The following is a 26,618-nucleotide window of genomic DNA, read 5'->3' as shown; positions in this document are numbered from 1 at the left end:
ACTAAACCAGAGAGAAACATGAACAAAAATAGATATACTTCATTCATAATAGAGATCACAAAGTTTTAGAAATAGAAGGAAAACAACAACCACTGAGCTAGTATATATCAGGCAGGGAACGTGTTATGTTCTGGCTATTTCAAGACACAAGATTTCCTCCAACGATTGGTCTCTTTGCTAGCAAACAACTCCTGCTCAAAACCAAACCACACCAACATCAGCAAAAATGCAAACTCCATTAAGAAAAACCAAAAAGACCAAAATCAGCAAACAAAGCAAGATATAGATCCATAGATATCAGGTTTTGTACCTTTTCAACTCACTCTAACGTGTTCTTGTGACTAATCATTTCCTAATGCTCCATTGCAAAGGGATAGAAGTGAAATCAGCCTAAATATTCTTCATCATTGTCCATATTGCGTTTGCGGGGAATAATAACTAAGTAGCTTTTTGAAGAGAGGAACAATTGCAACCATAGCAAGTTGGAGCTGCTCTGAGCTGTTTACACGGACACTCACTTGCCCTGCTCCTCTATTATTCAGATTTGCACGAGCAATTAAATTAGAGGAACGTCCAATGGGAACCTGAGACTGTATGTTCCCTCCTATAGCAAGATCACCGTGCCAATCCATAACGGAAAGTCCAAGAGTAGTCAAAAACCGACCAAGCGGATAATCTTTATCTCTCAACTGAGCTTCTAAACTACCACCATAAGCCACATCTCCCCGACTAGTCATTGCTCCACCAGACATAACCATTCTGAACCATTTATTAGCAATCAACTTATCTTCGACTTTCACCCCCGCAGAAACCGAATCGCCCAAGAGAGTTACAGAGAGACCAGCTGCAGCTTTGTTTCTCCTGAAATTGTTGAATCTTGTTTCACTTCGAAGAGTGTAAGCCAATTCCTTTCCAACAGTTTGCATGTCAAAACCTAGGGAAGTTGATTTACCCTCTCCATGCTTAACTGAGCTTGCCATTTCCAACTGCACATTTGCATCCTTCTTGTCTTTTGTGACTTGGCCTGAGACAGATATTGGTATTTTTTCTTTTACAACGAAGAGGCGTTCTGCATTCACACCTTCATAACCAATATCATGATCCCACCCATGAGTTTCCAGGACTGGCCTAACAAGCCACTGATTGGAGGAATCAAGGTAGCGGTAGCGGTGAGTCGGGTTATCAGAGTCAAAAGACGCAGGTAGAGATAAATCTGGCATGGGAACTGGAACTGATGCAGGTCCACCACTCTCCTCTTCCACATTTTCATTATACCCATCAGGCAAATCTTTAATCTCTGCAGCAAATTTCTTAAACATCTTACGTCTCTTTCTTTCCTCTTTCATTTGCTTCTTCATTAATAGTTTCTCCCGGTACTCCATTTCATCTAGATACTGCTTCTTCTGAGATCTACTAAGCGTAGCCATTTGAGCTTTAGTCAGGCTCTTAAAGGGAGGAAGCTGGTCATACTCCGATTCTTCATCCGAATCTGATGATCCGTCTAAATCATCTTCATCTTCTTCATCACCATACTGTTGTTCAGGAAGCTTCGGTTGTGGTCTTGATTGCAGAAGTGATGAAAGGAGAAATGGTAATGGCGGAGCCTTGGACCGAGCTACAAATGGTCTCCCGGGAATATTGTCTTGTAATTTCAGAAGAGCATTTGCTTCTGCTAGAATCTTGGATGCAAATGAGAGTAACAGCAAATGAGGCTTCCACACTTGGCCATTCGGTAATACTCTCTGGCCTGCCCGATTAGTCCTGCAAGCAGAGTGATTCTCAACTAAAGAAACAGGGTTCATGAGCCTCATATCTCCAGCTGCTTGGCGAATGGCCTGCTGGATGACATGAGAACGTTGTGTTACAAACATGTCATAGCTAGAAGCAGTGCCATTTGGGCCATCTGGTGGAACAGAAGCGGCATGAGTCAAACCCACAATGGCATTAAACCATATCGATGGACCAAAAACATCACTGATGGTGCGCAGGAGAGGCATGTCACCAGAATCTCTGCTTTGCATATCCAACCTATCAAGATATAGTACAATGTCAGGTGGACTCTTCTTGATGAAAGCCTTAACAGAATTCAGGATCTTCTCATTCTTGGCTTGATCAGACCAGGAAGGTAAGAGACCAGGAGTGTCAATCACCCGTACCTTAATCCCCTGAACAAAACCCTCAACATCTTGAACCCTCTTTGTCCCCATCTGAAATGCATCGGTACAAAATTTCACTTCATCGAATATAGAATTGATTGTTGCACTTTTACCAACCCCACTTTTACCAAGCACCATAATCGTACAAGAAAAATCAAGTGGATCCTGTCCAGCTGCTTCAAGCTGTTCTGCCATGGCACTGGCACGATCAAAACTAAAAGCACCAACACGGCTTCCATTTCTCCCCCTCAACTGCTCAGCCAGTCCAAGCCTGTATAAAACCTGAGCAACTACAACATTATGCGGGGTTTGCCCTAGTCTATGTGCAAGCCTCAAAAACTTTACCCTGATCAACTGAAGCTTCTCACGGGTCTCATCATGCTCATCAGTCTCCGCATTGGTAGAGTCCTCAGTTTGCTGAGACTGATTGTGAGACACATTTCCATTGACACGAGACTGTTGAGGAGCACGTGGTGCAGGTTCCAAAAGAGGAGAAGCACGACCAAGACCTGCTGGACGAGCAGGTGGTAATGCTGCAGGATTGCTTCTCGACTCTGCTGGTGAAACAGAACTTACTACCTCAGATTCTCTACCCACATGTGAGTTTTCCTTAATCTCTGGATCTAAATTTACTCTGCTGCTTTGCTGCTTCTCAACTTCCGTTTTAGGTTGAGGACTCTGCTGAACATCATGTCCTCCATTAGGATTTTGAACTGCCCCGTTTTCTCTACAAGTTACCCCAGGGGAGCTACTATTGCTGTGAAGTTCAATAGACTCAAGATTTGAGTTCGGTGAAGAAGGCAACTGTTGCTCTGGTTTCAAACAAGTATTGTCCCCTCCCTTATCCCTGGAACTAGAATTATCCAATGGAGATGAAGTCTCAGTACTTGCCACTCCAATACTATTGTTCTCAGATTTATCACCTGAAGCATTTTCAACAATTTTACTAGTGTAGTCGACACCGGTCTCACCAATTGTTTTTGCCTCAGACTCATTGTCAATACATACTGAACCCTTCTCAACACTATTCGTATTTGCTCCTTCATTTCCCTTAACCTCTTCTTCTGTACGTATGCCATCAACTCTTTCCTCCCAACTTTCGACTTCAATGCCATCATCCCATGGTTCCTCAGGCCCAACAGCTTCTGAGATAACTTCAGCCGCTAGATCTTTATTCTTAGGAGAGTTTACTCCATTTTCCGAAAAAGAACGAGTCTTTCCGTTTTCAATAGTCACACCCTCAGACGTTAAACTGGAACCATTGGAATGAACAATCTCAGTGTTCTCAACAACATCCAAGCTTGATTCAATTTGACCATAACTATTTTCTGCACCTGCTTCCCCGTTATCACCATTCATTTCAGGAATCAAAGAATCAAATTCAGCTTCTTCATGCCTCTCTCCAACAACCTTCAAATCTTTCACTCCCCCTTCGGTGCTACTTGTTTCATCCAGATCATCACCCACTGCCTCTTCAAAATCCTCCACTTCATTCTCATCCTTCAAAGGTGAATCCTTTTGCAATTGATCGGCTTCAAACGATTCACGTTTTGTACCCTCCTCCTGCTCATCATCATCTTCTGAACCAATAGCTTCCATAAAAACCTCATCTTCGTTATCATCCCTAGTTTTATCAGATCCCACCAAGTCATTCTTCACTACTTGCTCATCCTCACCAATCTTTATTATATTCTCTTCCTTATCTGACCTAACCACAAACTCAGTCCCATCTCCCATTTTCTAGATCACCACCGCTACAACTAAAACAAACAAAAAAGATCCCATTAATTCATAAATCACAAATCACAAAATCATTGCAACTAAACCAAATCAAAATAAGCTCTTACTCATAATCCAACAACCCCCAAAATACAAAAACAAAAACAAAATTGAACACACAGCTAAAAAAACCCCTAGATCAGAGCTAATCACCACAACAAATCCACGTATCCGTTACCAATCCCAGAAACTAAAATTCAATTGTACTGAACCAAATCGGCTTAAACACAAGTATATATATACTGATAGGGATCTCCAAAACACACAAAGAATAACCAAAAAGTAAACAGAAGAGAAACGAAGAAGAAGGAGAGTTAGAAATGGCGAAGAGCTTACCAGAGAGGGTTCGTTAGAGAGAGATAGAAATGGAGAGAGAAGGTGAAAAAGTGTGAAGATCCTTCATGCGCTTTACCGGCTGCGAGCCCCTGCGACTACGACGGGAGAAAGGAGATAAGAGACGTTCATCAACGGTCCAGATCGTTTTGGGTTTAAGCATCGTACGGTGGATGATGCAGTCGTGAAATGATACTGACGTGGACAAAAATAAAGTAGAGTGTGAGAAGCCGTGATGGGAATAGGAAAACCCTCGTGTGTCAATTAGATTCAACCAACCCGGTCCGGTTCGGTTCGGTCCGGTCCGGGTTTGATGAATCAGATTGATTCAACCGTTTTTTCATTCTTTCTAACTAGCAAAATTTCAGTAGTCCTTTATCATAGAAGTATAGAACCAATGATGATGTTTTTGTGTTAATCTTTAAAGGACTAAACATAAAACTCACAACAACAACAATAGATCCTGTTTTGGACGGTCCGGTCCGCTCCATTGTCGGATCCCAAAATCTCCATTATCATCATTAGCTGCAACAGGATAACTCGATAAGATGTTGCAGCTACTAAGAATCTTCCCATTTCAAGAAGTTGCTAGCTTTCCATTAATCTTAGGTGAATCTAAAACACTCTGTCTGCTGATACACATCCAAGTTCTTGAAGACTCTTCATTGTTTTCGCATGAAACCGGGACATGCCATGACCCTTTCTCTGATTCCTGATTTTGTGGAGGAAATAAGTTAGAAACTATCCATTTCGTAAAACCAAGGAAACAAAAGGGACTGAGATGGTAAACAAACCTGCATCACAACGGAAAAAGGCGACGGCATTTCAAGATTCAGATTACCTTTCACAAAAGTATACCGGACCTGTACCAAAACCATAAAACCAAAAGCTAATTGTAGATTTCTCATTATGATACTTTTACTATAAAAGTTTCATATTTACATAGTATAAGTTAAGAACTGTACCTGATGCCTTTCTTTCCACTTTTGGAAAAAACTGCCCCCTAACAGTTCAAAAATGTGGTCTCTCATCTCATCATTTGTAACAAGCAAACACTTGAGCTTAGCAGCAGCATACAGCCAATACCTGGAAAGGTAAAAAAAAAACAGCAAAAGATGAGTGTGGTAACCAAATATTGTTTGTTTTTTCAAACTAATGGTATGTAACGTAAGAGAAGCTAAATTTCATACCAGTCATCATTGGAGCCTAGTGGAGTTGCATATAAGACACCGTTACTAATCCATTCTTCAACCAGATCCCGGTGGGTTGGGTTTTCTAAAAGCGCCCTGACCCGTCTCTTGTGCAATAGAATCAGGGGCCATTTGCTATTACCACTTTCATGGTAAAGTTCATTCACCACAGATTCAAGCTGCACTATGTACGTTGTCAGTATTGCAGGAATGGTTTCACAAAAGAAAAATATGTAAAAATAGATGAGAACCTGTGGAAGACTGAAACCGCCATCTGCAAAATTTTGTTGGTAGAGCCCAATATTGGCTCCATCTACTATAGCTTCATAATCTCCATGCTTCTCAAGCCAGCCCTGGCATATATAGATAAGCAACATCAACAAAAATTGAAAATTGAATACTCAACATAAATGTTCTTTGTAATTTTCAACCTAAGAGAATCGACTTTGAAAAACAATTCTTTCTCTAACCTGAAACTCGCTGAACACTACCGTTGCCTCGCATGAATCCAACTTTGCCTTCCTCTCCATAGCCAAAGCCACCAAAGAATCCACAAACTTCTGTGTTTCTACCTCATTGGTATCTACACAAGCCAACTGCTCACTGCAAGTCAAACATCTTCCGGTTGAGCTAACATTACCTTTCTTTACAATCCATTTACCCTCCCCAACCCATCCATGCCCGTGCCACCCACCTCCATTCTTCAAAACAGCTTCTCTAAGCATCCAAACATCAGACCCAATTCCATTATCACTAACCTCACCAGCTTTCTCTCCATAGAACCATTCCTCGATAATTTTCGAAGTTTCTTCACAAATGCAGCCAACATATTCCCTTAATTTATGTAAATATCTATAAACCTTGTTTCCTCGTCCCGTGGCAGCGCTTACCTTCAACAGAGCCGTGATCTCGGCCTCCTCCAATGCAATACCTGCAGCAGCCATGTGCTCTTCCACCTCATAACCCTTTTCAGCCTCCAATCTCTCGCAGAAACATAGCAAAGCAGGCGCATAGGTCCTCAGACGGGGAATGGATACACCGCCAACAGAAACAAAGTCCTTGACAACCTTGAAAGCATAATCACCATCACCCTTAGCAGCAGCTAGACGAGCTACTGAAGTGATGGATGCCTCATTAGGACTTATCCCGGAACTAACCATACAATCAAAAATCTTAAAGCCACGATCAACGGCAAGTTTTTGAAGAGATGTGTCACTAATGCAAGCTGAGCATAGGTAAAGAAGGGTCTGAAAATGTTGCTGGTTGAGGCGTACTTCACTAGAAGTGACTGCTGCATCATAAAGAGCTAAGGCAGCTGAGAGGTCCTTGGACTTGGAGCATGAATTGAGATTGAAGAGGAGGTTTGCTTCTGGGTTTCGGCTTACCTTCTTCTTCTTGTTGGGTTTTGAAGGGCTTTCGTCCTGGTGACGAGAGCGGTGTTGATCAGAAGCAGCCATGTATTATATACTATATATCTCAAAAGCTACAAGCTTTGCATTGGCAGAAACTAGAAGATGAAACCCCTGACCCTGACAAGAAAAATGCCACAAAATTTAAATCAGCTGAAACAAACCAACTGATACAATTCCAAAATCAATCTTTTTTACAAAGATTCAAACTTGAGACATCAGCTTGTATCAAAGCTGCACAAGATCGCCCAAAATCAAAAAAAAAATAATTGAACTTTTCTTGAAAGTGAAAAGAAAGATACAAATTTTAGAATCTCTATGTATTCTGCTATAGATTGCTCTAACTATTTCTAGTTCTCCTGAGTTTTTCAATTCCAATTCTAAACCAATTACAAAACATATATTAGTTTCAGTTCCTAAAACAGAACAAAGAGTTTACCTTTTTCCGAGTAAACGAAGCCGGCGAGAGAAACTAGCTGGCGGACGTTTAAAGCGATTAGACGGTGGCGCGACGTCGATGCGTGGAGGAGAGACCACACCAATTCGACAAAAGAGCACGGCGGCGATTCACTACTGAGCAGCAAAGATTTGAAACTGAACCGGATTGCTTATCGGGTTTTGAATTGTCGATCCCGGTTTAGCGTAATCTTGGTTAAGTTTTTTGATTTTTTTTTAATTGTTGTAAGTTGTAATTGACCCGGTTTAGCGAAATCATCAATCATCATGTTGAACCGGTCATCAGATTTATATAATTCTTTTTATTTTTCAAAAAAGAGATGTAATACCATCATTCATGCATATCATTTCCGAAATAAATATTTCTTTCTTCACTTCGATTATTAATCAATACATTTCATGCAATAACTTACAATAGTTATTAACTTTTATTATTTTTTTGCACAATAATTTGTTTCATAAATTCTCCTTAACTGTTCGTCAAAAAAAAAAAAAAAAAATCTCCTTAACTAAAAAACTAGTCGAAATTAATTTTAAGATTGAAGATTCAATATATATATATATATATATGAAATTTTTAAGTTTTCTACGATATTATTTCTACTTTGGAGCTTGCTTAATAACACCACTTTTGGCATTTATCATTAAGTTTCATTAGTACGTATGTACATTCTAATACAGATTAGAAATCGAACAAATATAAAGCATGTTGGCCAGGTCGGGATGGTCCATGTAAGTCTTTTTATTTTTCTCACGATCAAATGAAAGGAAGTGTATCCAGTATGCGTAAATCAAGTTAGCATGAAGAAGTTGGAGAATAATACACGAATTGAATGAGAAGAGTTGTAGATGAATAAGTTTTAGTTGAACGAAATAATAGTGATGAGAATTTAGAACGACACTAGGCAAAAGACGAGTAGTAAAAATAATGAAGAAAAAAAATGATTATCCATTATATAAAACAATAATAGCTGCTGCAAAATCAAATTTATTATTCATATGATTATTAAAAAAACAAAATTACAAACGATTGACTACTAGACTAAGAAGGCTTCATTATTGTTGTACCATTCCACCAAAGATAGTTTCCAAATCCTCAAATCGATTAAAGATATTGAGAACACGAAGCAATTTGCTAAAGGGCGTCATCTCACTCTCCAAAATATCCAACAAGTCGTTTATTAGGCTGAGTGGCTTTTGCAATTTCTGAAAAAGGCGATACAATGTTTTGACAGTATCGAAAAAACTGCGAACATTAGCAATAGCCATAGCAAAGAAATTGCAAATTTTAGCAATAACCATAGCAAAAAAATTCCAAATTTTAGCAACGGTCATAACAAAGAAATCACGAAACTTTAAAAACACCGCAACAAAGAAGTTGCGGAGCTTAGTAATGATGGCATCAAAGAAACCACGAAGCCTGGTAACCGCAGAGGACAGTGTTTCTTGGACCCTTTCAACAATTGGAGAGATGAAGTTATGAACCATGTTTTTCGCAGAATCCAACCATTTTGCAACTCTCGAAAACAAATTTCTCCAAAACATTTTTTTTCTTCTTTTTCTCTACTGCTATAGTGATTGAAATATGAAAGGTAGTTAAGAAAATAAAGCGTTATGGATGGTTCTTTTATATGGGAGTGGCGTTGTTTGTGCCAATAACATGGTCAATGTGTGTATGTATATGTGACCGTCAAAATTCTTGAACTTTAATTATGGTCATATTCAAGTTTCCATGTATTAACTACTCAGTATTGCAACAAGTAATTTATTGAACGGTGAAATCTCGGTGAGTTTCTGCTTTATTTTTTGTATTCATGACTAAATTCATCAATTGTATAGAAACAACGTATTCATCTGTCTCTAATTACTGTATTATGGCTAATAGGTTGCTGGCTGCAAAGACTCGAGTCGGGTCAGGTCCTGAATGATTTAGATCGACTTTGGTCCATAATATTACGTCAAGAAAAGGATAGAAAAGTACTGGACTTGGCAACATCAAAATGTCTAATAACATTTATATATAATTAACTAGGATTTAACCCGCGGTACACCGTAGAACTATATTTTTAAAACTTTAAATATTTAAAATATGTATATTATATTTGTTTGTTATTTTGCTGTTGTTTTATTAATTTTTAAATTATACCTATAACTATTTATTGAATTTACGGGACGATTTTAATGTTCATATATGATTTTAAATAAAATTGTTAAGTTTTTTTTTTTATTTTTTTAATATAAATGTTACTATGTTATCTAAGTTTTGACTTGCTTACACCGTTTGATTGTGTTTTTTATGTAGAATATATAGAGATATGTGAGAAGAAATAATTATTTTATGTGTTTAATGTATATAAAAATTAATTATTTTCATTTTTAATTTATCAATTAAAATTTATTGTTATAAAAGTAAATAGATCATGTTACTATGCAGTGCATCTATATATATAAATATATATATATAGTGTTTAAAAGAGAATAACAATTAATTTAGCCGAGATAATTTACGGAAACTATATTATCACTTTCAATAAATGTAGAAAATATTAAATGGAAACTATTAATTAAGCCGAGATAATTTAGGGAAACTAACAGATTTTTTCTCTAAAAATCTATTAAAATAGGTTTAAAGATTTTTATGGCATTAAAAATTTAACGTGTAGAGTTGTTTGTGGAAAAATTGAAATGTATAGATGTTGCCAACTATTTATGGCAATAAACGTATCAAATTAGGTAGATTTAAATAGTTCCATTAATTAAATTTCTACGAAATGTTATTTTAGGAAAATTGTTAGAGGTTAATGTTATAAATAAAACATATTAAATAAGCAAAACTTGAAGGACATAAACAAAAATGTACTTCAAAAATAATAATATAGATTCTGAACAAAATCTTCAAATAAAATACATTGGCGGTGCTCCTACAAGGCTACAACAATGATCACTGGTACTTGAAATCTTAATTCAACAATATCTTGAATTCGATATTGTATCATGTCTAAAAGAATCAGCATCTGAAACGTGACGAACAATCAAGTGAGACAGAACTAGATTTACAATTTCTTAACTAAGGCTACCACCAGATTTATTCTTGGACTTTTTGCTAGCGTGGATCTTAGCGTAAATCTCCTTCGTCCTATAAGCCAACACAAGATCCAAACCGACTCCAATAACAGAAGCTAATGCCATGACTATGAAGATGAGACGGTAACAATGAGCTCCAACGCACGTGTTCCCTCCACCTGGAGTTGGTGTAGCCTCTGCATCGTAGAGGAAGCCAGCGAGCAGACCCGAGAAAAGGAACGAGCCAAGTGGCAAGTTAAGTACTAAGATGTTGTAGATGAGACCGTAGTATTTGAGACCAAAGAGTTCAGATGCTGTTGGTACTGTTATGGCTAGACGAACACCGTAACAAACTCCAACCACCATTGAACCGATGTAGAGTGAGTTTGGCACGGCTAAAGCCATTAGTATATACCCAACGGCCATAAGGATTTGAGAGGCTGCGTTCCACAGTGGTCTTGGTGTTCCAGCTTTCCTATAAGAGAACAAATTTACATTCTTTTGGTTAGTAAAGTATAAAATCAACATGCTTATTGATACGATCTACGTGATACTGATACATAACTTTTTAATTTTTTTGTTTAAAAAAAAAACAAAGTAAAAATATCTAAAGAATCCAAAGGAAAATTAAGTAGGCACGGCACGTGAAGAGAAATTTATGAGTCTGGTCCAAAATAAGGAAAAGATCAAAATATTGGATTTGGACATGTCTATGTAAAAGAACAAAACTTAGTTAAATGAATCAACCAGAAAATTCTAAAAGATCCCTTTTCTTTATATGAGAAAAATCATTAAAGGAAGAAGAAAATGCAGAAGGGAAAAAAAGATTTACAAATCAGAACGCATTGAAGTTTGCATGTCCATATATGAGAATGAAAAATTAACACGTCACGTTACAGCTATGTAATGAATATTAGTAATTAATGTTAGAATGAGAGTTGAAATGATATTTTCAATTGTAGCATCGTTCAGAACGAGACAGAGTAACAGTAAACTATGGCAAAAAATGCATAGAGAGTTAAAAGGAGAACTTACTTGAGAAAGTATTCGGAGAGAGTACCGGAGAGAATGCGACCGAAGAAACCCCAAATACTAGTCATGGAGACAAAGATTGAAACATTTGTGTAGCCAAGGGCAAGACCAATCTGACCCATATTGTTCATCACAGCTAAACCAGTTCCTACACCACACAGAAACGACACGAAAAGCACCCAAAAGTCAACTGTCATTATTGCTTCCATTATAGTGTGGTCTTCTCCCAACACCGGTCTCTTCTTCTCCATCCTTTCCTCTTCAGCAGCTACAACAATTACTTCTTTCTCCGCCGCTGCGGCCGCGATCTCTGATCTGAGCAACGGTTCTTGGATCCGTCCTTCTAAGTCATCACCTTGTTCACCATTGTTCAAGCTCTTGATGAAAGAGTGGAAAGGTATAGCGATTGGAGAAGCTAATAAGAAGAGAAGTATAGAGGCGAAAGCAACAGAGAACACTCCGGTTTTGATTCCTATGATGTCGTAAGACTGAAGGTACACAGCAACAACGACTGCCACAATGTTGAACACCGCGAAGTAACGAGTCTCTTCGTTCTCCTCTTCAGCGGAAGAAGCCGGTGGGATCTCACGGAGGAAAAAAACCGCCGTGAGACATACGGCGAAAGGCACGACCGCTAGTAAAACCAAAAACGACGCCGGATCGTTTGAGAACAGAGCAGTACATAGATCTGTGAATATAGCAGTGCTTAAACCGACGTATCCTTTCAAAATCCCCGAGACTGGACCACGGTTTCGTCGGAAGTTGCGTATGCAAGTCACTAAAACCGCCGTGTTCATCCACGTTGTACTGTTCCCTCCCATACAGAGGAATATACACATCTGAAAAATTCAAGAAGTAAAAAAAATATATATATAAGATTTGGATTTGTAACATTTTTGTACTAATAACATCCACCGGCAGAACTGAGTAACCATTCATCGAAAAATTGGTTGACAAAAAAAAAACTAGCAAAAAGTTGTTGTTAGTACCTGCCAATAAGAGATTGGTTGAATGGTGCGGCTAACAACAAGCCATTGTACACCATAACCAAGAAGACCCTCGAAGCAACCTATAAGAAGGATGACAGAAGTTGGAAGACGATCAGAAGCGAGACCAGCGAGGATTCCGAAAGCTTTGCCGACATCTTTAGCAACGGATAAGTTATTGAGCTCGAGTTGGTTAAGGTTCATGAGAGACTTGAGAGCGCCGGAGTAGTTGGAGAAAGTGTAGTTGTTGCCGGAGATGGCTTGAACCCAAACCGCTGTTACAAATCCAAGCCATTTTAGAGAGGAAGAAGAAGAGAAAGATCTTCGGAAACCCATTGTTAGAAAAAAAGATTAAAGTGTGTGTGGGTCGTGGAACCTCGCCTTATGGACGGTTTTTATAGAAATATAAAAAGGGAAAAGGGTTTTATTCTTTTGCGTGTTTTTTATTTTATTTAATTCATTAGGTTTTGACATTTTTGTCAAACAATTGTAAATATCAAGTTGTCTTGTATACAAAGAAAAAAAAAATAACAATTGTATATTTTAATTTTAACATGTGGGAATGAGACCAGGGAAGGTGCGTACGACACCGACATATGTACGGTTAAAGAAGGTGTATAAACCGTGGATGTATTATTATGACACGGAATATTAAAATACGGCGTGCTCATATTTTGTGTTTTTACTTTCTCCGGTCGTTTAATAATATAGTAGGTGACCGACTTGGGGATGGATCATAGATGTATCTTTTAGGAATATACGGTTTGATATATTACTCAATTCCGACCCGTTCTATAAAGTCTTGAGTATCCGGAAATTTAAATACAGAGAGATACTTGTTAATAAGCTGTTACGGATGAATGTATTGGGAACTTGAAGACTTTCTCCACTAGAGATAGAAGCGTTCTTCGAAGTTCGAACTATTTGAATAGTTAAAAAAAAACGTTGTTTTGAAAAGTTGCTTGTAATATTCAATCGTTTTAAAAATATAAGAAAGAAATAAATTTATTGAAATAAGATTACAAAGACTATGGAAATTACGGATTGAAAATCGTAAACCAAAATATAGTTAAAGAAAAATGAATACTGAAGGCTAGATATAATATTGTTAGTGAATTCAACAAATCTCTTCTATGTAGTTGGCTTATGAGTTTATGAATAGCAAGATAAAATCACAATATTTGATTATAAAATCGGCATACTAGATCTACATCATATTCTCGAAACTTATTTTTTATCAAGAGAGGCAAAAAAGATTTGCTATAATTTTTTTCTGTTTTGAAAATTAGATGATTTTAGAAAAGTAATCGAAATCGGAATTAGAAGCTCTCCAAAACTTTTATAATCTTGCTTCCATAACGCGTCTAAAACACTTCAATAAGAGACTTTTAAAATATTTATCTCTGTATAAGTGGTTTAATTATTTTTTTAAACTAAAATTTAATTCAATAAATATATTAATATTTTATATGTTGGTACTGTTCTAATAGTGTAACTCTATTTTTTTTGATAAATTCCAAAAAATAGTTAAGAATTTGACCATTTAAAATTTTTAAAACTTGATGACACATCTAACTTTTTAAGGTCTAATTTCTGAACACTAATTCGAATTTCACTGACAAGATGTTTAGACAAATTTTATACCCCAACCGTCCACTATTATAGACTTCGCCATAAACTTACAAGGAACACTCACTCAAATCTCAATCATAACTTAGTCTATCTATACTATTAAAAAAATATATAGAAAAACATGCTCAATAACCAAATTCATCTTATTTTATTTAAATTAAATTATATGTTGCCATTTTTGTCTAGATTCACGGTGTTGCCGTCGTCTTCAAAAGATCTTATAAGAGAAAGATTGTTTTAATATTTGGGATTGAATCGGTTACAGCTAGCTTGTCAGGTAGACAACCCCACGATCATGAAATGATGAAACTATAAATTTCAGCAAAATAATATTAAGATAATCGTAAGTTTATCAATAAATCGATTGATAAAAAGAAGATAATTGTCAAAGACATTTTTTATTTCCATTTTCCAATATTGCATCAGAAATATTATACATCTAATATGTAATAAACGTATGATATTTTATCAGAAAAAAGTAAAAATTAAATAAACATAGAATTTGGATAACAAATGCCTGTGGCGACAGAAAAAAAGATAACAATGCATGTAATTTAAATAAATTAGTACAAATATAACAAATTAGTATAAATATAAAATAAATTAAAAGAATTTGTAAATTTGATGACTAAAAATTTGTTAAAATTAATTATAATATTTAGAATATTTCACTGTTGAGTAAAAGTTTGAGTAATACGCCATAAACAAACAAAAAAAAAATCTTCGTTTTAAATGTCCAAATAGAAAAATGGGTTTTTGAAATAGTCAAATAATGGTAAAAATTTAATGAATGTTGCCGTGGNTCAATAAATATATTAATATTTTATATGTTGGTACTGTTCTAATAGTGTAACTCTATTTTTTTTGATAAATTCCAAAAAATAGTTAAGAATTTGACCATTTAAAATTTTTAAAACTTGATGACACATCTAACTTTTTAAGGTCTAATTTCTGAACACTAATTCGAATTTCACTGACAAGATGTTTAGACAAATTTTATACCCCAACCGTCCACTATTATAGACTTCGCCATAAACTTACAAGGAACACTCACTCAAATCTCAATCATAACTTAGTCTATCTATACTATTAAAAAAATATATAGAAAAACATGCTCAATAACCAAATTCATCTTATTTTATTTAAATTAAATTATATGTTGCCATTTTTGTCTAGATTCACGGTGTTGCCGTCGTCTTCAAAAGATCTTATAAGAGAAAGATTGTTTTAATATTTGGGATTGAATCGGTTACAGCTAGCTTGTCAGGTAGACAACCCCACGATCATGAAATGATGAAACTATAAATTTCAGCAAAATAATATTAAGATAATCGTAAGTTTATCAATAAATCGATTGATAAAAAGAAGATAATTGTCAAAGACATTTTTTATTTCCATTTTCCAATATTGCATCAGAAATATTATACATCTAATATGTAATAAACGTATGATATTTTATCAGAAAAAAGTAAAAATTAAATAAACATAGAATTTGGATAACAAATGCCTGTGGCGACAGAAAAAAAGATAACAATGCATGTAATTTAAATAAATTAGTACAAATATAACAAATTAGTATAAATATAAAATAAATTAAAAGAATTTGTAAATTTGATGACTAAAAATTTGTTAAAATTAATTATAATATTTAGAATATTTCACTGTTGAGTAAAAGTTTGAGTAATACGCCATAAACAAACAAAAAAAAAATCTTCGTTTTAAATGTCCAAATAGAAAAATGGGTTTTTGAAATAGTCAAATAATGGTAAAAATTTAATGAATGTTGCCGTGGAAGTTGCAGAAAATGGTGGGGATAAGAGAGAAATAGATTGATAAAGACGACTCTCTATCTACCGTAGTTGATAGTACCATCGATAATAGAGAGTATTATTTTATTAGCCATTGATTCGATTTGCGGGAGAGGTTATCACAATTTGCTTATCACATTCGAAAAAGACAGAAACTTGCACTTCGAAAACTTTATCTCTTTGGTACGGGCGTTCTACAGGCTGTCTTAAAATGATATGATCTGATCTGATCTTAAAAGAGATGGATCCAACGGCTGAGAGAGAGATATGTGAATTGTACCACTGTTATGTAAATGGGATCTTATGACCAATAAGATCATACAATTCATAAAACCTAGGACGAACCAATAGATGAATATTATTGGTTACCAGAAGCTTAGACGAAACTCACGAAATGCACTTCTCGATATGTTGATAGCTCTACAACGTTCTAACAAAAGTTTCTTAAGTAGCAATTTTATCTATAACCACATTTGCTAGAGAAAAAATTAAAATAATATTAGCTGTTAATAAGTAGTATAAAAACCAAGTGTACAGCTTCGTTTGCTTTTCCTATTCTGGAAAGAAGATATATAAAAAGAAATTTTGGCTGTTAACTATAACTTTATAAGTTTACATAAGTAGTATAAAAATCAGTTGGAAGGCAAATCTACATGTGGCCTTAAGTGGTTTCCAACAGCCATTAATGGGATTATTACGTTTAATAATCGTATAACCCATGTTGCACTTAACAGAACAATAAAAGAATCAAATCTTAATGCTTGAGCGAATCAAATGTGTCGAAATGAAAATGTAACTTCATGTTACCTTTTCGACTCAATACTTTTGTGAACCAAAAAAAAGAATCATACTTAAGACTACTAAACTGATTTCTAAAAGTAATAAAACCATCCTTGAGATTACAAAATGTTGGTCATTCAGTCGGAGACTGGAGTCGTCACTACCACCTTTGAACAACTCGTCTCCAAGGCTTGAGTATATCTCAATCATGTGTCGCATAATGTTTGACTTTCCCTTTATTAGGAATTTTTCAATTCCGCATGAAGAGGAAATACAAATCATTTGTTGCAACTTGCAACTAACAAAATGTGAGCAATTTTGTTTATTTAAACTGTCTGAATATGAAATTCAAAACTAAAATATCTCTAAACTGGAAATCAAGAAGCCTAATAATCTAAGATAAAACCGAAACAGAAAATATATATTTGAACGAAGAAAAATGACAGAAAAAAAAGAAAAAAAAAACTGATAATGTCTGAAAAGAATTAGTGACATATCACATAAAGAAATATCTTACCTACATGGAGGAACAAGCCAAAGCAGTAGGCATTAGGCAAGTGGGTGAGCTTGTTTTGCGGCTGAACATGAAACGTTGGTGTATGATTACTTAGTTTAATTAGTACACTGAAACAAAAGTTCTGGTGACTGACAATGACTAGACTTAGCTAAGCTTTGGTGGACTGGTGGTTTCGTTTAAAGTTTTGGAAAAATCACTGCATCGTAGCTAGCTATAGCTATCCGTAAACGCTTTTGATGATGATAAGAAAAGTTGGATTTATATGAGTTCTGAAAATCTTTTGGCAAGTAAAGATTACGTGCATCTGCAATGTCTACTCTGGANTTTATAAGTTTACATAAGTAGTATAAAAATCAGTTGGAAGGCAAATCTACATGTGGCCTTAAGTGGTTTCCAACAGCCATTAATGGGATTATTACGTTTAATAATCGTATAACCCATGTTGCACTTAACAGAACAATAAAAGAATCAAATCTTAATGCTTGAGCGAATCAAATGTGTCGAAATGAAAATGTAACTTCATGTTACCTTTTCGACTCAATACTTTTGTGAACCAAAAAAAAGAATCATACTTAAGACTACTAAACTGATTTCTAAAAGTAATAAAACCATCCTTGAGATTACAAAATGTTGGTCATTCAGTCGGAGACTGGAGTCGTCACTACCACCTTTGAACAACTCGTCTCCAAGGCTTGAGTATATCTCAATCATGTGTCGCATAATGTTTGACTTTCCCTTTATTAGGAATTTTTCAATTCCGCATGAAGAGGAAATACAAATCATTTGTTGCAACTTGCAACTAACAAAATGTGAGCAATTTTGTTTATTTAAACTGTCTGAATATGAAATTCAAAACTAAAATATCTCTAAACTGGAAATCAAGAAGCCTAATAATCTAAGATAAAACCGAAACAGAAAATATATATTTGAACGAAGAAAAATGACAGAAAAAAAAGAAAAAAAAAACTGATAATGTCTGAAAAGAATTAGTGACATATCACATAAAGAAATATCTTACCTACATGGAGGAACAAGCCAAAGCAGTAGGCATTAGGCAAGTGGGTGAGCTTGTTTTGCGGCTGAACATGAAACGTTGGTGTATGATTACTTAGTTTAATTAGTACACTGAAACAAAAGTTCTGGTGACTGACAATGACTAGACTTAGCTAAGCTTTGGTGGACTGGTGGTTTCGTTTAAAGTTTTGGAAAAATCACTGCATCGTAGCTAGCTATAGCTATCCGTAAACGCTTTTGATGATGATAAGAAAAGTTGGATTTATATGAGTTCTGAAAATCTTTTGGCAAGTAAAGATTACGTGCATCTGCAATGTCTACTCTGGAATACCAAGAGCATCTGAGGATGTAGCGGGACACAAAGTCATCTTTTCATCCGAAGAAACTCAACTGGTCAAAGTAGTGGAAAGACCAAAAGCTTGGTCCTTTTTTCTTCATCAATTCACTGCAATGATCCTTCAANCATGTTGCACTTAACAGAACAATAAAAGAATCAAATCTTAATGCTTGAGCGAATCAAATGTGTCGAAATGAAAATGTAACTTCATGTTACCTTTTCGACTCAATACTTTTGTGAACCAAAAAAAAGAATCATACTTAAGACTACTAAACTGATTTCTAAAAGTAATAAAACCATCCTTGAGATTACAAAATGTTGGTCATTCAGTCGGAGACTGGAGTCGTCACTACCACCTTTGAACAACTCGTCTCCAAGGCTTGAGTATATCTCAATCATGTGTCGCATAATGTTTGACTTTCCCTTTATTAGGAATTTTTCAATTCCGCATGAAGAGGAAATACAAATCATTTGTTGCAACTTGCAACTAACAAAATGTGAGCAATTTTGTTTATTTAAACTGTCTGAATATGAAATTCAAAACTAAAATATCTCTAAACTGGAAATCAAGAAGCCTAATAATCTAAGATAAAACCGAAACAGAAAATATATATTTGAACGAAGAAAAATGACAGAAAAAAAAGAAAAAAAAAACTGATAATGTCTGAAAAGAATTAGTGACATATCACATAAAGAAATATCTTACCTACATGGAGGAACAAGCCAAAGCAGTAGGCATTAGGCAAGTGGGTGAGCTTGTTTTGCGGCTGAACATGAAACGTTGGTGTATGATTACTTAGTTTAATTAGTACACTGAAACAAAAGTTCTGGTGACTGACAATGACTAGACTTAGCTAAGCTTTGGTGGACTGGTGGTTTCGTTTAAAGTTTTGGAAAAATCACTGCATCGTAGCTAGCTATAGCTATCCGTAAACGCTTTTGATGATGATAAGAAAAGTTGGATTTATATGAGTTCTGAAAATCTTTTGGCAAGTAAAGATTACGTGCATCTGCAATGTCTACTCTGGAATACCAAGAGCATCTGAGGATGTAGCGGGACACAAAGTCATCTTTTCATCCGAAGAAACTCAACTGGTCAAAGTAGTGGAAAGACCAAAAGCTTGGTCCTTTTTTCTTCATCAATTCACTGCAATGATCCTTCAACTACGATAGGAGCTTCTTTCATAACTTTAAGTACAACAAGAAATGCTTTAGGCCAAAAGTTATCTAGATTGGTTGCATGATTTATTTGAATGTGAGTGAGAAATTTTTTGCCATGTGCATTTGGTTTGTCTCGTTAAAATTTGTAATTAGTCTATGTTTTGGAGGTTAGTGCAGCTGTATAAACTTTGTCCAAAAAAAAAAGAATAAAAAAAAAAAGTGCAGCTGTATAAACAACACTAACGCTAATGGCGCAAGGCTTCTTGATGTAACTGTTACTACTAATAGAAATTTCAAATGACAAAAAAAACGATATAGATAATGATATAGATACGTGCTCTTTGATCCTTTTAATTAGTATAATACGCTATTGACAAAAAAAGAAAAACATTCATAATAAGAGAAGAAAAAAATGGCTTAACAAGTGAACAAATTGGTTTGCTCTTCCTAACCCTAATTAAAACAAAGATAGATATTGGCAGTTCATGAGTGTACACATGAAAAGGACGAAGTTTTTCGTCTCTTTGATTTGAAGGCAACCTACAAGTGGCATTATGATGTCCCCAACAGCCATTACTTTACAAAAGCTAAATAAGAACAGCGATGTACTTCATGCTCGTCTATTTAACAATGACGCAAATTGTATCGACCAAGTTTTAAATAACCATGTTGCAATAAGATAAAATTAAAACATGTCGCATCGCATCTAATCAAATCTTATAATAATGCTTGATCAAGTCAAATGTGACAACCATATAAAGCTTTTATATTACTTTTTCTTTTTCTTAAGATCAAATATTTAATAATTAATATGAAAATGCTGAAAATAAAAGCAGGAAGAGAAAATAAAAGCATTTCGTGTAGCAATATGTGATTGGGTGTTTGGCAATATGTCAACGCATGCATTATCGTCATATTGGTAGAGATAAAGATTGTCCTAGATGTGGAGCGGAGGAGAAAACTATAAACCATATGCTATTTGAATGTCCCTCAGCACGTCAAGTATGGGCTTTATCGACAATCCCTTCCCATCCTATGGTGTTCCCTTCACCTTCCCTATATAGCAACCTCGATTTTCTATATGGGCGTGGTAGAGACTCTGGTGCAACTGATCAAAGCTTGAGAACGTTCCCGTGGATGTTGTAGTACATTTGGAAGGCAAGAAATAAGAAAGTGTTTGAAAATATCTCCGAATCTCCGCAAGATACACTGGAAAAAGCTATCCAAGAAGAAGAAGTTTGGAGAAAAGCAAATAACAGAGACTTAGCACCAGCGGTAGTAGAAGCATGCATACCTTCGATCCCAATTCCTCANGCCCCCCAGCACGTCAAGTATGGGCTTTATCGACAATCCCTTCCCATCCTATGGTGTTCCCTTCATCTTCCCTATATAGCAACCTCGATTTTCTATATGGGCGTGGCAGAGACTCTGGTGCAACTGATCAAAACTTGAGAATGTTCCCGTGGATGATGTGGTACATTTGGAAGGCAAGAAATAAGAAAGTGTTTGAAAATATCTCTGAATCTCCGCAAGATACACTGGAGAAAGCTATCCAAGAAGAAGAAGTTTGGAGAAGAGCAAATAACAGAGACTTAGCACCAGCGGTAGTAGAAGCATGCATACCTTCGATCCCAATTCCTCAAGAATCCCTTGTATGCTTTATAGATGGATCTTGGCATACAGAGGTGGATAGGAGTGGGCATGGCTGGATTGCGTCTATCGGTGATAGAATCCTGCACATGGGGCTAAAAGGATCGCGCAGAAGCTTATCCCCATTACATGCAGAGTTAGATACCCTTATTTGGGCTATGGAGTGCTTATTAGCGTTGGACCTGGATAAAGCTCTTTTTGCTACGGATTGTTCATACCTCCTAAGGATGACGTCTAATATCAAGGATTGGCCGACCTTTTCATCAGAATTNCATTTCAGAGATAGATTTGCTAATTTTAGTATTAGATATATTTCCCGAGAGGATAATATCCGTGCCGATAAACTTGCGAAATGTGCAAGAGCACGAGGTTTCTGTTTTTCCCATGTAAGCTCGTCGGTACCTAATTGGCTCTCTCTCAAAGAGAGTTATCTCCGATAACTTAATATATGGGGTTTGACCGTCAAAAAAAAAAAAGCAGGAAGAGACAAAGAGAAACTTTGAAAAAAGTACAACTGAACAAGAAAAATAAATAAAGAATGTGTCTAGAACAAAATTAAGTGACGTGATGAAATATCTTACCTACCATTACTGGTACAAGCCACAACGGCAGGCTGGTGTGGTGATTGATTTGGACCTCAACTTGAAAACTCACACCGTTTTTTTTTTTTTTTTTTTTTAAATTTTTTTAATATTAACATTAAAAAAACCTAATAAGACAGATTCAAAAGTGATACAATCGGCTACACACAACCACAAAAAGGAAAAAACAACTAGCAATAGCACCGGAAAAAAAGATCTGACTAGACCGGGTAAATCAGCCACATGAACCCACCTACTAGATCTGGCATTTGCGAGGGAGACTTCTTTGTGACTTCACCTGTGACAATGAACAACAGAACTGGAGCAAACGAATCCGGGAACTGTGCTAGAATAAACGACAAGCCAAGCCCGAAACTTCCCTCCCATAATAGGAAAGGCTTTAGACAACTGCGCCCTATTCCTCAAGTCCCCTACCTAGCAACAAGAGAAAACCACAACTAACCCTCGATTCCCAGTGACCATCGCCTCTAGAGCTTTCTCCTCGACAAACCCTCTTCAGATCCGGTCCAGCGAAGGCCTGAAATGGCAGTGTAGACGGATTGTGGCTCAATCAAAACCATCTACAACAGAATCCCAAGACAAGCCAGCAAGATCTCTAAAGATCCACCGTTAATCGCCGTGACAAGCGGTGAAACCCACTGATCCGCCTTCTGTCTTCCGCCGCTCACCACAGCCGTCAATCCAGAGAGCCAAGCCGTGAGAAGAACTCCTCTCTGACACCTTGGTGCCCTTGACCAGAGAAGAAGCTTTTCTCATCTCAACGGGAGAAGCCAAAATGAGCAACAAAAGGCAGATCTACCACGCCTCATCACCGCCGGGGAGAAGGGGATGACGACCACCGTTTGTTTTTTCTTCTTCGACATTCTAGGAGATGAACCAAATTTTTAACGTCAGACTATTTCCCTAAATTAAGTGTAGTTGATTACTCTGTTACAGAGTTTTTAATGCACGAGAAGTATAGTACCATTTCAACTGGTTAATATGATCCGCGAGACAAGTTTTTACATAACTTTTTTTTTGTTAATATACTATTTTAATACTAATTTTACAAATATACTATTTTATTAATTTTAGTGATTTATTCTATAATCTCCGATGTACCACACAATAATTTGAGCACATTCTAAATTTGTTTTAGATATAAATATAAGCATTTCATTGCATTTAATGTTAAATGTTTTTAAAAACATATTTTTATGCAAAAAGTGTTGCAATTATACTAGTATATATTTATACGCTTTTCTTTAGTGGTACCCAATACAGTGTGTTGTTAATGACAACAAAAACAACATAAGTAGAGGTTTCAACATCTGCGTTTCTATATAAATCGACCTGATGTGAGAAAAGACAAACAAAAGTTTAAATTGATGATGATATTCGGAATCAATTTAAAAAAACCGGGGTGAGTAACCCCTTTTGATTCCTTAGCTTAATGAAATATCTCATTTTTGTTTTGTTTGACAAGACTCATTTTTCTTGTAACTATTTTTTATTTATTTTTAACAAAAATGTTTTCTCATTTTTTGTTGTTGCTAGCTACCTGACCTCTAAAGAAACACTTTCGCACATACGTTAAAAGAAGATTGAGACTGATGACAAAAAAAAAAAAAAAAAGATGTAGACAGGGTGTGTGGCAGAGATGCATGAAAATGTAACGGTAGTACTTAATATTAGAAAATTAATAAGTCACAGATTTAATGGTAAGATTCTACCACATTTTAAATGGTAGATGGGAGTGGGACTGATATTATTTTATTTTATATGTGATGAAAAAAAAGAAAAAAAATTAAAAATATTATTGTGAAAGTATTAAAGAATTTCATAAACATACTAATAAAAATTATCATAATACTGAAATCACTTAAAGATGTTTGTCACATTAACAATTTACTGGAAAACTAAAATCAAGCACTGGTTTATGGTGGCCAGTATATATTTCAAGTTGAAATTTTCAACCATCTAACTAATCACCGAAAGTTTTTTAAAAAAAGTTATCCCAAAATATGTATGCATCATATTTCAAAAGAAGCCCAAATAACAATTGGTAAATTTTTTCACACGGCTCAAGCTTTTATATCATCCTCCTTGGCTCTAGCCCTAGGTATTTGGGTGACCCGATCGGGTATAGGTCGGGTATGTTGGATTGTCGGATATTTTGGATTAAGGGGTCCTAGACCCATTCGGGTTTTTCTAATATTTGGGTCGGATTTCGGATAAACACCCATCAGGTTCGGATCAGATCGGGTATCCGATCTCAATCTGAAATTAAGTAAACCAAACTCAATTTTATTCAATATACTGATCAATAACCATAAACAGAAAGAGACCAATGTTCAAAATTCAAACCATAATCTCGTTCAAACTTCAAACAACCACATAACAAGATTGTTAAACAAACAAATCCATGTCTTAATAAACCAAGTACTAAACGAGACAAAAGAACAAAACACCTTGTAGCTCCAAGTAGTCGAGACCTTAATCTTCAATGCAGAACTCTGAAAACATAAGAATTGGATGAGCTAACATAAACTATAAGAGAGGCAAAAACAAAAAATAACAAAATCTAGTGATATACAAACCTTTTTCAAGTCGATCTTCATATTCTACTTCTGCCAGAATTTGAGCATTGGTAAGAACTCTTGATTCAATTGCAATGTCTTGTTTCATCCACTGCTCAGTACACATCAAAACCTCAACCATATAGGGAGTTAGACAACTTCTACATGGTTCTATTATCCTACCACTTGTGCTAAAAGCACTTTCAGATGCTACAAATGACACTTGCATAACAAAGACATCACGAGCCATATATTTGTGATAGAATAGGGTACTTACCACAATTGACTTTCCACCAAGATAGAACATCATACTCAGTCCCCATCATCACATCTGGATTCTCAACAGCTTCTTTCAGGTTTGTAGTCAATTCATCTTTTGTCACTTGAACTCCAATCTCATTTAAAGCTGCTTTGTACCTTTTATCAATTGTGAAAAGACGAGGAACACTATCTTCTTCACTCACATCTGGCTGAGATGACTGAGAAGGCTGAAATTTAGCATACCGATCACTATACTCCTTGAACATATCAATCAGAAGATTGTAAAATTTGTCATACATCTCTTTATATGTTGGAGTCTCTTCACCATACAACTCGGCAAAACAAATCTTAGCAAAATGCAGCTTCTTACTAGGATCAAATACTGTCGCTATTATCAACATCAGATTGATATTACTAATCCCATCCCAATACTTATCAAACTTCTTATACATTTCCTCAGCCTTTATCTTCAACTCAGAATCATAACTAGAACACATCAGGTCAAGATTGGTTGATATGTTGACAATCTCTTCATAACACTTATGAGAATTCAGTTTAGTAGAAGCCGAGACAATCAATGTTGAGTTGTAAAAAATCTCTAAAAACTTGTCTAACCTTTCAACTGCACGCCAATCATTGAAGCTAGGAGGTCCAACTCTCTTTTTTCCATTATCAATCTCCAGGAAATGATCATTGAATAGCTTGTCTTCTGTCTCCATCTTATCAAATGCTACCTTGTACTTAATTGCCCTCTGCAACATCAAATAAGTCGAATTCCACCTAGTCTTAACATCCAAAGGCAAACTACCCCTTGTCATCCTAACAGAATTTATCTTCTGGTTAAATGTGTTTTGCCTATTTGAGTGGGATCTAAAATAAGAGATAGCATTCCTGATTGCAAGTACATTCTCAGAAACTTCAGTCAACCTGTCTCTCACTATCAAATTAATGATATGGCCAGCACATCTCACATGCATAAACTCTACTTTCATAACTAAAGACTCATCAGAAACGAGAGAGAAAGTAGTCTCAAACTTACTCAAAGCATTTGTATTTGCCGTTGCATTGTCCACTGTAACAGAGAAGACCTTCTATATACCCCAATCAGCTAAACAATCAAGAAGAGTAGCTGCAATTGTCTTCCCTTTGTGGTATGTCACATACTTGAATCCTATTATAAGCTTCTTTAGTCGCCAATACTGATCAATGTAATGTGCTGTTATGACCATATAACTTGCACCTGTGATTAGCCATCGATAAGATTAGAAGAGAAAAGTGAACTCAAAAACGCAAGATTTGTGAGTAAAAAGAAGGATAAATGACATTACCTGTGACATCACTAACCCATATATCTGTTGTGAGTGAGACTCTTTGTTTGTTAGCAATGAACCACTTTCTCATTGTCGATTTTCTCTGAATAAACATCTCAGCAATGTCCCTTGTGGCAGTCCTTCTAGAGTGTGATTTATATAGATTCATCTGCATCCATGAACAGATAGAGACATATTAGTATCATTACAATAAAATTGAAAAAAAAAAAAAAGGAAAAAAAAAAAGAACACTATATCTTGCTATAGAAGTGTCTCCAAGCCATAGATTCAATGAAAGATAATGGCAACTCTCCTATCACAAGCATCTCATTGGATGCTTCTCTGAAAACACTCTCTGGAACTTTAGCATTTTGCAGATTTCCATCCTTATTAATGACATGTTGACTCAACTTTGGATCTTTTCCTTCTTGCCACGCCTTGTGCTCCTTACAGACTTCAAGATGATTCCACATATTTTTAGTCCCTAACTTTGATGGACACTTGTATTCTCTCTTGCAATAGTGGCAGGTACATATATTGCGGTTATTTGGTAGCCTTGTGAAATGAACCCATACACCTGACGT

At 35.8% G+C, this 26,618-nt stretch overlaps 4 protein-coding genes across 7 annotated transcripts; all 4 read right to left on the bottom strand.

Annotated features, from left to right (window-relative positions):
* Positions 20-4,393, bottom strand: LOC104792138 (translocase of chloroplast 132, chloroplastic-like). 2 transcript variants are annotated; one of them, XM_010518210.2, is made up of 3 exons: positions 4,272-4,393; positions 311-3,910; positions 20-191 (listed from the first exon to the last, which is right to left on the bottom strand). In XM_010518210.2, the coding sequence occupies exon 2, from the start codon at positions 3,891-3,893 to the stop codon at positions 405-407; it is 3,489 nt and encodes a 1,162-aa protein (XP_010516512.1). In that variant the 5' UTR covers positions 3,894-3,910; positions 4,272-4,393; the 3' UTR covers positions 20-191; positions 311-404. The 2 variants fall into 2 exon arrangements, with proteins under 2 accessions (XP_010516512.1, XP_010516505.1); XM_010518203.2 differs by having other exon boundaries at positions 311-3,916; positions 4,272-4,391.
* On the bottom strand, positions 4,623-7,458 carry LOC104792130 (proteinaceous RNase P 2). The gene is made up of 7 exons (XM_010518190.2): positions 7,307-7,458; positions 5,929-6,987; positions 5,710-5,811; positions 5,459-5,637; positions 5,234-5,354; positions 5,063-5,131; positions 4,623-4,980 (listed from the first exon to the last, which is right to left on the bottom strand). The coding sequence occupies exons 2-7, from the start codon at positions 6,913-6,915 to the stop codon at positions 4,846-4,848; spliced, it is 1,593 nt and encodes a 530-aa protein (XP_010516492.1). The 5' UTR covers positions 6,916-6,987; positions 7,307-7,458; the 3' UTR covers positions 4,623-4,845.
* LOC104792123 (protein NUCLEAR FUSION DEFECTIVE 4-like) lies at positions 10,179-12,794 on the bottom strand. Its single transcript, XM_010518177.2, has 3 exons — positions 12,408-12,794; positions 11,422-12,257; positions 10,179-10,861 (listed from the first exon to the last, which is right to left on the bottom strand). Exons 1-3 carry the CDS (start codon positions 12,738-12,740, stop codon positions 10,387-10,389), a joined length of 1,644 nt encoding a protein of 547 aa, XP_010516479.1. The 5' UTR covers positions 12,741-12,794; the 3' UTR covers positions 10,179-10,386.
* LOC104792117 (zinc finger BED domain-containing protein RICESLEEPER 2-like) lies at positions 24,292-26,297 on the bottom strand. Of its 3 annotated transcripts, none has more exons than XM_019243298.1 (3): positions 26,053-26,297; positions 24,485-25,964; positions 24,292-24,400 (listed from the first exon to the last, which is right to left on the bottom strand). In XM_019243298.1, exon 2 carries the CDS (start codon positions 25,714-25,716, stop codon positions 24,703-24,705), a length of 1,014 nt encoding a protein of 337 aa, XP_019098843.1. In that variant the 5' UTR covers positions 25,717-25,964; positions 26,053-26,297; the 3' UTR covers positions 24,292-24,400; positions 24,485-24,702. The 3 variants fall into 3 exon arrangements, with proteins under 3 accessions (XP_019098843.1, XP_019098840.1, XP_019098844.1); XM_019243295.1 differs by having other exon boundaries at positions 24,485-25,957; XM_019243299.1 differs by having other exon boundaries at positions 24,485-25,940; positions 26,069-26,297.

The sequence above is a fragment of the Camelina sativa genome, chromosome 1 (assembly GCF_000633955.1).
Source record: "Camelina sativa cultivar DH55 chromosome 1, Cs, whole genome shotgun sequence".
Lineage (NCBI taxonomy): Eukaryota > Viridiplantae > Streptophyta > Magnoliopsida > Brassicales > Brassicaceae > Camelina > Camelina sativa.
This window is presented reverse-complemented; position numbering and strand designations above follow the sequence as displayed.

What these genes read in the sequence shown, in the direction of transcription:
- LOC104792130 (XM_010518190.2), bottom strand. Translation starts at nt 6,915, where the DNA reads ATGGCTGCTTCTGATCAACACCGCTCTCGTCACCAGGACGAAAGCCCT. An exon ending in TAGTGTTCAGCGAGTTTCAG is followed by an intron (nt 5,812 to 5,928) that starts GTTAGAGAAAGA and finishes TATATATGCCAG; the next exon opens with GGCTGGCTTGAGAAGCATGG. An exon ending in CTTTTTCCGTTGTGATGCAG is followed by an intron (nt 4,981 to 5,062) that starts GTTTGTTTACCA and finishes CCACAAAATCAG; the next exon opens with GAATCAGAGAAAGGGTCATG.
- LOC104792123 (XM_010518177.2), bottom strand. Translation starts at nt 12,740, where the DNA reads ATGGGTTTCCGAAGATCTTTCTCTTCTTCTTCCTCTCTAAAATGGCTT. An exon ending in AACCAATCTCTTATTGGCAG is followed by an intron (nt 12,258 to 12,407) that starts GTACTAACAACA and finishes TGAATTTTTCAG; the next exon opens with ATGTGTATATTCCTCTGTAT. An exon ending in CTCTCCGAATACTTTCTCAA is followed by an intron (nt 10,862 to 11,421) that starts GTAAGTTCTCCT and finishes GTTCTCTTATAG; the next exon opens with GAAAGCTGGAACACCAAGAC.
- LOC104792117 (XM_019243298.1), bottom strand. Translation starts at nt 25,716, where the DNA reads ATGAAAGTAGAGTTTATGCATGTGAGATGTGCTGGCCATATCATTAAT.
- LOC104792138 (XM_010518210.2), bottom strand. Translation starts at nt 3,893, where the DNA reads ATGGGAGATGGGACTGAGTTTGTGGTTAGGTCAGATAAGGAAGAGAAT.